This window comes from Mugil cephalus, chromosome 22 (genome assembly GCF_022458985.1).
Source record: "Mugil cephalus isolate CIBA_MC_2020 chromosome 22, CIBA_Mcephalus_1.1, whole genome shotgun sequence".
Lineage (NCBI taxonomy): Eukaryota > Metazoa > Chordata > Actinopteri > Mugiliformes > Mugilidae > Mugil > Mugil cephalus.
This window is the reverse complement of record NC_061791.1, coordinates 19,149,862-19,162,500: the sequence shown is the minus strand read 5'-3', so window position 1 is coordinate 19,162,500 and position 12,639 is coordinate 19,149,862. Positions and strand designations below refer to the sequence as shown.

Genomic DNA, 12,639 nt, shown 5'->3' with positions numbered 1-12,639 from the left:
TTTCATGCATTTAAAAGTTACACAGGTTCACTGAAGAAAGTTGAAATTAGTCTTGTGGTAAAAATCAAAGCAAGTATTCGAACCATAGACTGTATATAAATATGGAAAGTTCGCCCCCACTTCCTGGTATTGGCCAAACTGTTTCCCATTGATACGGGTGACACCATGTTGTGAGTGTCGAGCCAGAGTCTGTGCAGTGGTGTCCAAAAGTGAGCCATCCTGAGCCGCGTTATCGATAATCAGCCAACATTTCACGCTTGATCAATATTGCACTCTGCACTACCTCCCCAAGTTCGAAAGAAATGTTGGATATATATTCTACTTATTTATTACTTTTAATTTTTGTTTTCCTATTCTCACGGTCTTACAGGACCTCTTCAGAGTGGTTGGCCAGACAACTGGTAGTCATCATAAAGTCAAGTAACTTAAAAATTATCAAGAAATGGGCACTTGAATATGCATCAGTGTGATATTAACTACCCAAAATGACAGAAGCATCCTTGACATAAATATAACTGGCTGTACTTTAGTTTTTAGTTTGACCCAAGTTCCATCCACTACTACCATGGAGAGGGTGGAACTTATGACCTATATTGCAGCCAGACACCAGGGGGAGCTCTACTTGACTTGGCTTCACTTTTGAGGAGCTTTTCTGTCTTCCATCTTTATACAGTCTATGATTCTGACCTACACCTCAGAGAATGCAACAGACAATAAAATTGCAGGCAACCTTACCCCATGTACAACCCAAGAGATCTTTAATAGACTACACAAGATCTTTACTCTCCCACTGTAGCTCTTTGGATCTTCACGAAAGTCTTTGTCTCTCGGTCTTGTCTCTAGAACCAGTAGATAGAATATGACAATAGTAACTGTTGTGGCACAAATATCAGAGTAAATACCTTCTGTGATGGAAATGAGTGACAAAATGAAACGGGCTTCATTTTTAATTTCAGGATGATGAATGATAAATCAGGCCCTAAAGTGAAGAGAGGGGAAATAAAGTCAATTAACTAAATGCTGAGCCTACCATAGCAACAGGCTTTTATCGTGACAGTAGAAACATGATTTTTAACATACATTCAAAACCTAAACCTTTTCTAAGTTTGTTGGTTGATTATAAACTGTCAAGCTGGTGCAGCATGATTTATACGAGTAGTGGAGGCTTTTATTTATGTTTAGTCATTGTATGAATAGCAACCAATAATACAGATGTGTACTTCAGCACTTCATTAAAGAACTATCTCACTGTAAACATTTGTTTATAGTCAGTTATTTAACAGCTCCAAATCCAACATGAGCCGCTCAGTTCCACTTATTGGGAATAGTTTTACTTGGAGACTCCCTGTGATTCAGAAATTACCCCCCACAGCTGTTTTTGTGTGGCGCATTCACAAGGGATAAACAAACTCTATGTTTTACTCAAATTCACGTTTTGTTGTTATGACTCTGCTACTTTCTGCCTCACTTCACTGTGTGACAGACAGTTTTAATTATTTTGCAAGTAATAATAATAACGATAAAATTATATTTTTGATACTCTTTATCCTGAGGAAGAAATTACCAATGACTTGCCGGTATTTAAATCAGCTCCTTTGCTGATGAACACTTTAATGATTTACGTGATTATTACAAATTACCAGAGGTCCCAGATAATACTAGTCCCGTGCAAACAGGGCAATCGTTGTGTGAAGTACAGGGTGAACACAGCTGTACTTAACACAGCTGACCAGTCACTGCCTAGACTTTTTAGTGGCATAGTTACAGAACAATCTCTATATGTTTGTCTATTTGCAATCTGAATTAATACTGCTTATTGTTATTTATTCATTATCTAAGATAAATTGACAGATAAGGGTCATTAAAAAAACAATGAGATTTCTGTTGATCAAGGGCTGAATCTATTCAATTAGTGAGCGACTTGCTCATCTGTATGATATTTAGTTCTAGCCTGTTCACACAGACTTATTACAAAGATTTATGTAAATGCATTCAGAAACCAAGACTCTAAATGTTTCCTTTTCAGTGCAACCTGTCGACGACCCATCCGAGGAGCTGCCGGACGCCCAGTAAAATCCAGTGACCTGTGGAATGACGAAAACTGTGTCTTCTCTCCAAAAACGACCACCAAGACCAGCAGCTACTCCTACACAGAGAGCCACAATGTCAACAGAGTCACCAGCCTGCCCCCCTCCATCGCCGTCAACTCTTCCACCTGTGGGCTCCTGTCTGCAGCTCCCCCTGCAGGCAAAACCAAAGCAGCTCGCCACAGTATGTCTCTGTGGATAAAGCTGTTTCTGCTGGCCATCATAGCTGCTTTCCTGTTCTTGGTTTACCAGACCATGGAGACCAACTCCAACAGCCCGTTCACTAGCGGAAACTCGGAAGCAGCTGGTGGCACTACAGCATAGAGAGCACAGGAAGAGTCTGAGGGGCAAAGAGAAGCATGCCTCCTTCTACTTGTTCATTTTTTTAAGTGTGAATCTAAATTGTAGCCATTTTGTTTCTTACCTCTGACATCGTCGACCATTTTTTTCTTCAAGTTTTGTTCTTGTCTTTTTTTTTTTCTTCATTTTTAAATGGACTCCTAAAGAAAAGTGACATACTCACTTTAGTGACTTTCAAAGACTTTCTCCGTGACATGTTGGGAAAATACTGTTGTTGTTTTGTTCCATCCTTGACCTTGGACCTCAGGTTATGACAAAGCCAGCCACTAATCAACCATGTGAAACACACACATCCAGTTGCTTTCCAAGTGATGACTCCTTTTATTTTTTATTCCCATGCCATATTTACATGGTCCATGAGTGTGTTTGTATTGGGCGTGTGTGGTTGAGATTTGTTTCACACTTTGCCTTAGCATCTTTCACTGTCGATCACTAACAGTCTTCAAGATGGAGTCTAAACCTGTACTTTTGTTTTGTACTTTTGACCATCTTTGTTAATGAGACAGGGAGGCTTGTTATTATACCCAGATGCTTCTAAATCTTCTTAAACCCTACACAAATACTTTCATAATGTACTCTTTTAATAAATTTGAATGTCATTCTATTCTGCTTAATTATGTATTCTCTGTCACCAATGTTGAATATTCACTCAATAAAATATTATGTTGTTACCGTGTCCTAGAGACCATTTTATTTGCTAGCCAGCACGTGGCGCACAGCAATCTGGTTAGTAACTTCTTTTTTACCAATTTAAAATAAACTATAATAAGACAAATATTAACTTATCTTCTGTAGGTCCCAGAAGTCTGAGGGTATATAGAAAGTCTGTCATGTAAACCTGTAAATGATCCCAAACTTTGAGGAAATTTAAAAACACAAGAAGCTGTCAGTGAATTGAAATACTTCAGATTCTGTGACATTGACTTTTGAGGCAATGAAACAGCGGTCAAGTTCGACTGTAGATAAGGCTGTGCCTCTAGAGTAGATAATGCCTACTGTTACAGTATGGCTCCTGTGTGCTTTCAGGTGCTGTCCTGCCCCCATTCTGCCAGACATGATTGAGTGCACCAGATGCCACATTCCCATTAAGGAAGAACAAAGGCAGAGAGGAGATGGCTATTTTCCTCGTGGGCCATTCTGAGCGGTGACTGCTGGTAGCACCATATGAGACTGAGAGGTTGTCAATTTAGTTTCATCCCGCTGCCGTAATTTTTAATGTAAACTGAAAATAAACTTCACAATGGACTTTCTTAATTGCCTTCTTTTTCTTTGCATTAGGCATGGCCAAAAAGGAAGTTTCTAAAAGGTTTTATAGAAACTGGATCAGTGGTAGCCGAAGCATTTCACACTGACTGAAAGCAACCGCTCCATCAGAGGAACAACAGCTTTGTTCTTCAGGAGATAAAAAAAAACACTTGGGCCTGTTCAGGCTTTGCATTAAAATCAGATGTGGGCGATCACATCGCAAGTGGCCAGCTTTAGGTACTGTATGTGTGTTCAGACCTGCCATTAAGATCCAATCTGGGTGATCCCATCACGTAAAAGACAGGTGTGAACAACCCCTGAAATTGCATTTGAGAGATTGGTTCTCTGCCCATATTTGGAGGTGGTTTGGGTCACATTCACACAGCGTTCATAAAAGAGAGTCTCAATCAAGGCATACCAGCATTAACAGTGGATGAGGAAAACTCTTGGATACTGGATCACAGAGATTTGTGACGTTAACAGAAAGGTGTATGCAAGAAGACAAGCAGGAGAGAGTATTATCCATGGTCTGTTGGTGGAAGCGTGAATATTCAAGTCTAGAAATGTTTTGCTATTGTTATTATGTTTTGTTCTACAGGGCCACCATCAAAAGTGTCCTCACCTCCTCCATCGCCGTGTGGTACCCGCATCCTCTGCTCTCACTAAGAACAGACTGGAACACATCGTGAGGACAGCCAGTCGTCTCACAGGCCTCGGACAGGAGCCTGTGTGTGTTCTGCATGATGTCAGACCAAGCAAGAAGGATAGTGGGGGACCCATTACACCCTGCTGTACACTGTTCAGTACACTCCCGTTAGGTCACAGTCCATCAGGACTAGAACCACTCGACACATGAACGTTTTTTTTCCCCCAGGCCATCTCTCTCCTGAACAAACCCTCCCAGACCCTTAATCCGCATCATTCCAAAACACTCTCCATTCCTGAATGCACCATCCACAGCAACAGCTATCTCTTGCCTGTATTTATTACAGTAATAACTTGACTTTTGGCCAAAAAATGGTAATGGTATTAACACCAACCATTTTATTTCACAAACACTATTAAAACATTTAATGGCTGTTTCCCAGCAGAATATATAAACTGCTCCGAATACTTAGTCACAACTACATTTGCGTAAATTATACAAGGTGTCACTCAAAACACACAAGCACGTCTGTTTTTAGTAATAACAGACACAAGGACACAAACACACAGTCGAATATGAGAGGAAATGTGACTTTGGTTGCATTTAAAACCCGTTAAATAAATCTGTTTCTCTAGTAAATTAAGGATATATTCTGTCTTAATGAATCTATATAAATATAAAAGAAATAATATATAATGTTGTGTTCCAAAGGGTACCACACTAACATTTATTTTATTGTGTGACTGTCAGTGAGATTTTTACAGATGACAACACAGTTGAATATAGGGTTAGAACTCCTTATGACGTATTATTTTATTGTGCACTTTTTACAAGAAATAGTGTAATGCGTATCCCTTTCAATTAATTACGCTTCCTCTTATTTCAAAATGTCAGTTTTCTAAAGTCTGATTTTGTTTTACAATGACACTTTTTCTTAAGACTTTATTTGACATCATGGCAAAAGGGGAATGAGTTATGTGTCGGCTTTTTACTTATTCCAACCTATGATTCCAACATATAGCACTTAGCATGCATTTTTTCCCCCATGTTTCATTGCTGCAACTGCCTCAAGTCATCAGGTGTGAGCAGGTGTCCTGTGACCTCAAGGGGTCTTTGCCCTCCACCGCGTTTCTTAGGTCGAGGATAAAAACAGCAGCCAGCAGGTAATCCACTTAGTGTTCTATCCTCTCACGTTTTGCCAAGAGTCGCACACACCTCTCATAATTTTCCTAACTGACACACCTACACATACATTAACTTGACATTTATCAATTCTAAGGTTAAAAAAAAAAAAAAAAAAAGGGTAAAACGCTTCGGTCGTTTTAAAGTTACCTCTCCGGTGCCCCCATAAGCTCCGCCTTAACCAATACACAAATTCTATGGTTGGACCAAAGGTTTTGATTGACAGATCGGCTGCCTCCTACTACTGGACAAAGAAGCGGTAGTGCCCTCCCAGGAGTTTTGCTGACGTCACGGAAGGACGAATTGATTTACCGCGAGGTCATTCGGTCTCTCCGAGGTGCCGGTAGCAGCTCAGCGGAGGCGCCATCTTAAGACGCAGAGAGAGTGAGTACGAGTATTCAAATTAAATGCAATATATAACTTGTCACGTCGCGACCTACTTGTTCATAATGCATGCACAAGATATCCCGACTCCAGTTAACCTTTTGGTTTACGCGACTTTTATCTGTACAGTTAAAAGGACCCCTTCCACCTTGTAGCGGTCAAGTTAGCTTAGCGCTGAATTTAGCATAGCTTTGTAGCATTAGCTAGGAAATGAAGGAAGTGCTGCAAAATGAATTGATAAAAGTACACTGGCTTCGCTGGCAAGGCTTTACATTACAGTTGTTTAATAATCAATATCACATGGGCGTTACATGATAATTTGTAAATCTTGATGTTATCCATCCATTCAGCAATTTTCTGTTAGCGGTCATACGTCAAACTAAGCTAACCAGCATGTGACGCGGCGTCCCTCCGTTCGGATGTCTGCTAGGTTTTGTTACTCGTTGGCTAACACTCCGCTAACTTGTTGCTTATTGCAGCGCAGCTCCGCCAGCAGGCAGGACACTACCATGTATCCGACCGCTCTGACGCAGCTGGCTAGGGCCAACCCATTCAGCGCTCCGTTGTTCAGCCTCCAGAAAGTGGAAGAACCCCAACAGAGCCTTCATGGACAGAGGCCCCGCAGACTGGCAGCAGCCGCCACCGCAGACGGTACACCCGCAGTCCGCAGGCCCACTAGAAGGCCGGCGGTAGCCGCATTAGCATAGCCGATCAGTCGATACGGTTGTATGTAACATAAGTCCGCGATCGCGCATGGAGGCATTTATACAAACCACGACCAGAGCAAGCATTATATGGCATAGGACGCTAACCGTTACAAATGTTGAGGGTTGTTGGAGTGGTTAGCAGCCAGGCCTTCACTGCGTACGATCTGCCTGTGGAGGACAAGGAAGGACAAAGCGGTGTTCTGCATTTGCACTTAAGTGCTCTATATACTATCAGCCGTACTTGATTTCGGATTCTGGATTTAAGGAAGTCGAATCCGTTTTTCCACGTTTCGAAATCGGGTAGATAATTTGGAACTAGCTCCTAAAATGCGTGTGACCTCTGACTGAGTTCTTTGGGGTGACCAAGAACAACAAGTCCTAGCTTTGTGTTTTTATGATCCGTAGTAATGGGGAAAAACAAAATATTCATTAGCAACGTTTCTCAGTGTCTGCAGTCTGTAGTTTTTACATTCTAGTTGATATGCCCTCTCAAATTAGACTTTGGTGAAACTTTATTGCCAGAAGGTTTTCAATGTTAAGCACATCTTTACCTCCATGAGATATCTGAACACATTGTTGCTGGACCATAACTGGAGCTTAAGTTAAATAAATATAATCATATCATAGTGCTGATCCAGCCCGTTGATTTTTGACTTTGTAACCTGGGTGGATCGAGTTTGGTAAGACTAGAGGATAGTAAAAGGTCTATTTTCAGACTGGACATTTGCTGGTTTGCAAGTTAAACCACTGTGTTGCACAAGGATGAGGCCAATACAAGAAGTTGCTTCTCAGTAAAGTCTAGTCCATTTTGATCAAAGGAATTAGCAAATGTTTTTGTCTAGTGGCATTCTCCAGACTGTTAGTCAGACACAGTAACACTTGTTTCCTCCATTCTAAACTCACAGATACATGTTCTTAAAGTCTCACATGTGTTTCTTCAGAGGGAGACAGTTGTGAGTTTGGCTCTCAGAAGTATTTCGTCCTGTGTGGCTTTGGTGGAATTCTGAGCTGTGGAACGACACACACAGCTGTCGTACCCCTTGATCTGGTCAAATGCAGATTGCAGGTCGGTCTCCGTGGCTCGGTGCCATTTTCTTAACATCACGCCTCACCTTCCCGCAACTGTGTTTTTTTTTTTTTTTTTTTTTGAAAACCACCAATTTGCATGAGAAATGGTACAAGTCTGGCTGTGGTGACATTACGCCATTGTTTAATTCCCATGATTATAGTTTGTTGGAGTGATCATAACATGGTTGCATGTTTCTGCACCAGTGTTCCTTTGTGTTTAATGATTTCTACCCATGCCGCCAATCCCCCGTCCCCAACCAGGCAGTCGGTCCACAGAGATTCTCATGTAGGTGAAGGTCAATGGGCTAAACCTGGCAGTCTCATATCCTCAGTTGTCTGTCAGGGCTGTTTGTGCATATAAATGATCTATGAGGTAGGCAACACATTAATACTGTCATTGATTGTTAATTAATTCACAGACCGATGTCTGGTAGTCAAAAGTACATTTGATAAGCGATGGTGTAATGGTGGGAATAAAGAATTCAGCAGTATGACTTTTAGTTTATTATTTCAATTTAGTAATCTGATGATTTATTACTCACTGATCTTTTGTGTTATATGGTAGTCAGACAATTTGTCTTATCCAGTTAAGTCTTGTATTTACATTGTATATTCTATCCTACCAGAAAATACTCAAATCATACCACAGATGTTTTGGTAATATCCTCATTCTGGACAACCATAGATCTTCAAGTTCATTATACATATTGGCTATCCATGGCACATTTCTAGTGTCTGTGATGAAATTAGTGACTGCTGGTAAGGTAGAAAGTTAATCTAGAAACTTGTTATTTTGTAGTGAATGGCCTGACTTTTAAATACCCAGTAGTCCTTGAAGTCAAATGTTAAAATCACAATTGTTCTGTAACTGTTTGATTTATATTGACCTTTGGGTGATCCTAATAAATGATGGCATGTCACTGGCAGAGCTGTCCATAATGGAAGAGACCTGGTGCTGAATTTCAAGTATTCACAAATATAAAATGGATTCTGCCTTAATGAAGAATCTGGCGGAGTTCCTACTGCAGTAGCTGCTCTTCCATTATGTGGCTCTTGTTTGTTGTTGATTTTTTTTCCTGTGTTGCATGTGATCATGCATGTGCATGTATGTTGTGTCCCCTCCCTTCTACCACAGAGGATGTCAGCTGTGAGTTTGGCTCCTCAAAGTACTATGCCCTGTGTGGGTTTGGGGGTATCCTGAGCTGCGGCATCACACACACAGCAGTAGTGCCCCTCGACCTTGTCAAGTGCCGTCTGCAGGTTTGTATGGAAGCTGAGACACTTGGTAGCAATGGGTAGCCAGCAGTTCGCCCCGCCTCTTAAACCCCTCACTGAGGAATAATATCAGGTTTCAAGAAGTCTTAAGTCTGTTACACTGTAACCATGTTTACATTCTTAAATCTCAGTAGTGCAGTTTATCTTAAAATGATGCAAGCCCAACAGCAGGTATCAAAAGCAAATTTTACAGTAACCTGATAGGTCAAAATGGTCTACCTTTATATATTAAAAAAAAAAAAAAAATGGTGCTTATTAGAAAAAGGGCTGATGTGGACAGCCCACCACTGTTTTAGAGTATGGGCATGCATTTGTGTAGAGCAAGAATGATTTATCCAGAGCCCTTGTATGCTGACATTTTTATTGAGTAGATTATTGACAAGCCCTCACAACCAGTTGTCCCACAGCCTTGTAAATGTCTGTTTAATCAGACACCAGATCCCACAGCTATATGTGAATCATTGATATGATAACAAAACGTTTCTCCTCCTCAGGTGAGCCCAGAAAAATACAAGAGCATTGGCAATGGCTTTGCAGTAACGGTGAGGGAAGATGGTGTCAGAGGCCTGGCAAAGGGCTGGGCCCCTACCTTCATTGGTTACTCCATGCAGGGACTGTGCAAGTTTGGCTTCTATGAGGTGTTTAAGATCTTCTACAGTGACTTGCTGGGAGAGGTGAGTCCAACTCTACTTGTCTATACTTGACAAAAGGAATTCATGTTGATCAGGATAGGGAAGAACAGCGTCTTAGAATGCACAGTGCTTACGATATAGAGATCGTTTTGAGACTATGTTTTGACTGTGTGTGTTTGAAAGTGTAGGCTTTATCAATCCTTGCCATTTATATCTAAGGGGTCAAAGTATTATTCACTTTAGGGCTGCATTGCCTCACAAACGTCATCAATGACTGCGCTGAACACATTGAGGTGTATTGCAATATTTACTAAAAATTCCTCACCCATATGTCAAGAGAGGAAAATTGAATTAAACACAGTCAGATTCTTGTATTGTTTCTGGTCATGCTGTCATACAGAGGGCAGCAATACTACCAGAAGCCCAAACACTTGCACACTTGATATAATTGAAACTACCTCCAGTCGTAGCTGAGCTGCTGAAAGTTTTTACTATTCCAGTGAATTTAATCCAATGGTTGGTGGTCACAGTCTGTTATTGAGACATTAGTTTGCATTGAGTGATTTATTTAAATAGTGTTTTTTATGTATGGGGGAACCTGAACCGGCCACCCTATCTGACAATTTGTATTGTGACCTCACTCAATAGGAGAATACCTACCTGTGGAGGACATCTCTGTACCTGGCTGCCTCAGCCAGCGCAGAGTTCTTTGCTGACATTGCCCTGGCTCCCATGGAGGCGGTCAAAGTTCGTATCCAGACCCAGCCAGGCTACGCAAACACTCTCAGGCAGTGTGTCCCCAAGATGTTTGCAGAGGAGGGGCTCTGGGCGTAAGTGTCTTACCTACTCATTTCCATAGTTGTACTTGCACTCATCATTATTGCTTGGTTGTTTAAAGTGGTACCATTAGGGATGAGGATTTGGTAAACAGTAAATCAGTTTATGATGACATGCTCCTTAGATCCACCTCTGGAGGGCACTGTTCTCTGAGCAGAGCTCCTCATCAGCTTTCTGGCTGTACAGTTGGAGGTGCTTGAGTCATTGGCATGTGAGAGAATTCTACCTGTCCCCCAGCCCATGTGCTACACTGGCAACCTTGTTGTAAGACAAGGAGCTCCCAGTGCTGCAAGCCTGGGGGGCGGACACTCTTTACATAATGAACGTGCATTACTTGACCACACTGAAATGTGTGCTGTCCTCATAGATTGTCAAGTTCAAACAATCTGTTTTAGTTAAAATATGTTAATAAGTAGTAGTGTATGCCTTCACACTCAAACTCTCTCTGTGAACTCGTTTTCTTCCCTTCTTGAACTCTAGTTTCTATAAGGGTGTGGTGCCCCTGTGGATGAGGCAGATCCCCTACACCATGATGAAGTTCGCTTGCTTTGAACGCACTGTGGAAATGCTTTATAAGTATGTGGTTCCAAAGCCCCGCAGTGAGTGCTCCAAATCTGAGCAGCTAGTTGTCACCTTTGTGGCTGGTTACATCGGTGAGTGAATAATATCTAAATGGTTTCACTGCTAGTGCTATGAACTAATACCTCCTGTTTTTTGGAACATGTCACAGTGGTTGTTCATTAAGGCTACAAAACAAAATGATATGCAGTGGTTTCACTGAATGGTTTTGTTTGCTCTCTGTGCAGCTGGTGTGTTCTGTGCCATCGTTTCCCACCCTGCTGACTCTGTGGTGTCTGTGCTGAACAAGGAGAAGGGCAGCACTGCTGTCCAGGTCCTCAAGAGGCTGGGACCCAAAGGTTTGTATCCACACACCCCCCGTCATTTCCTCAGTGGTATAGTGTCCCAAGGTGTTCTTCAACATGCTCCTTAGATCCACCTCTGGAGGGCGCTGTTCTCTGAGCAGAGCTCCTCATCAGCTTTCTGGCTGTACAGTTGGAGGTGCTTGAGTCATTGGCATGTGAGAAAATTCTACCTGTCTCCCAGCCCATCTGCTACACTGGCAACCTTGTTGTGAGACAAGGAGCTCCCAGTGCTGCAAGCCTGGGGGACGGACACTCTATTTATTCTAAGAACATCTACTTGACTCAAGACCTTTATACACAAGCTATGAACCATGTTTACCATGAGATCAAGAATGTGTCCGTCCATGTTGTTTCTCTCAGGTGTGTGGAAGGGTCTTGTTGCCCGTATCATCATGATTGGTACCCTGACCGCCCTGCAGTGGTTCATTTACGACTCTGTGAAGGTCTACTTCCGTCTGCCCCGCCCACCTCCCCCCGAGATGCCAGAGTCCCTGAAGAAGAAGCTTGGCCTCACAGAGTAACACCCCAGTCCAGCCAGTCTCCTTCACATACACGTCAAACCACCCTCCACTTCCACAACGCACACAGTTTTCTATATTTATGTTCTGGGCTCCTGCTGCTCTACACACAGCGTATGGCTGCTAATTACTATTTAAGAACAGAAAAGCGAGTGAAAGAGGGCCTGTACATGTTCATTGCTCAAGAATCCAACAGAAAATATTCCTCTGTAGAAACCCCTATCTGGTTTTATCAACTCCTGTCATTAGATAATGTGGAAATTATAATAAAAGAAATACTTCCCTGGACATCAGCTGCCTGCCTGTTTTCTTTCAAATAAGTTTTGCATTTAATAATTTCAGTAGGTTACGGACATTTGAGGAAATGGCATGAATAAATGTATAATTGTGATTGGAGAGATACTTTTAGGAATGCATTTGATTACTTTGCGCAATAGATTGGTGAAATTATGTGGCATCAATGGGTGGAATCAGTTGATGCATCAATTTTGAGGTTGTGATGTTTCAGAAAGTGTGGATTTGTGTGTTGGCAGGTACCATTGCTTTTGATGTGCATTATTAGGTAAGATAATCCTTCATTTATCCCACAGTGGGAAAGTTTCAGGACTAAGTACCAAACATAGAAAGTTAGTAACAATAGAATTTGTATATTGTACATGAGAAAGGCACTGAAAATGTTTGGGTTGTGTGTGTTCTACTGGGAGCAGACTTGGTTGTACGGCCTCACAGCAGCAGGGAGGAAGGACCATATGTAAATCCCCATAGGTGAAATAGT

At 41.8% G+C, this 12,639-nt stretch overlaps 2 protein-coding genes and 2 non-coding genes across 8 annotated transcripts in view; all 4 read left to right on the top strand.

The window, feature by feature from the left end:
- Positions 1–3,123, top strand: part of tmpoa (thymopoietin a) — a 22,297-nt gene extending 19,174 nt beyond the window's left edge. For all 3 annotated transcript variants that reach the window (XM_047575468.1, XM_047575470.1, XM_047575471.1), the window contains one exon: positions 2,027–3,123. In XM_047575468.1, the coding sequence (XP_047431424.1) occupies positions 2,027–2,411 (385 nt within the window). In that variant the 3' untranslated portion in view covers positions 2,412–3,123. The remainder of the gene's footprint in view (positions 1–2,026) is intronic.
- A 2,628-nt stretch (positions 3,124–5,751) lies between these two features.
- slc25a3a (solute carrier family 25 member 3a) lies at positions 5,752–12,152 on the top strand. 3 transcript variants are annotated; one of them, XM_047575275.1, is made up of 8 exons: positions 5,752–5,904; positions 6,384–6,555; positions 8,815–8,939; positions 9,449–9,628; positions 10,235–10,416; positions 10,904–11,076; positions 11,230–11,340; positions 11,707–12,152. In XM_047575275.1, the coding sequence occupies exons 2-8, from the start codon at positions 6,414–6,416 to the stop codon at positions 11,865–11,867; spliced, it is 1,074 nt and encodes a 357-aa protein (XP_047431231.1). In that variant the 5' UTR covers positions 5,752–5,904; positions 6,384–6,413; the 3' UTR covers positions 11,868–12,152. The 3 variants fall into 3 exon arrangements, with proteins under 3 accessions (XP_047431231.1, XP_047431230.1, XP_047431232.1); XM_047575274.1 differs by lacking the exon at positions 8,815–8,939 and adding an exon at positions 7,553–7,677; XM_047575276.1 differs by lacking the exon at positions 8,815–8,939 and adding an exon at positions 7,553–7,677 and having other exon boundaries at positions 5,789–5,904; positions 6,389–6,555.
- Positions 10,534–10,733, top strand: LOC125000462. Its single transcript, XR_007111328.1, has one exon. It is a non-coding gene; the product is annotated as a small nucleolar RNA SNORA53 (small nucleolar RNA).
- Positions 11,401–11,600, top strand: LOC125000461. The gene has a single exon (XR_007111327.1). It is a non-coding gene; the product is annotated as a small nucleolar RNA SNORA53 (small nucleolar RNA).
- Positions 12,153–12,639: the final 487 nt, after the last annotated feature.

Excerpts from the sequence above, each read along its gene's own strand:
- slc25a3a (XM_047575275.1), top strand. The coding sequence starts at position 6,414 with ATGTATCCGACCGCTCTGACGCAGCTGGCTAGGGCCAACCCATTCAGC. Across the intron at positions 6,556-8,814 it reads AGCAGCCGCCACCGCAGACG|AGGATGTCAGCTGTGAGTTT; the intron begins GTACACCCGCAG and ends CTTCTACCACAG. Across the intron at positions 9,629-10,234 it reads ACAGTGACTTGCTGGGAGAG|GAGAATACCTACCTGTGGAG; the intron begins GTGAGTCCAACT and ends CTCACTCAATAG.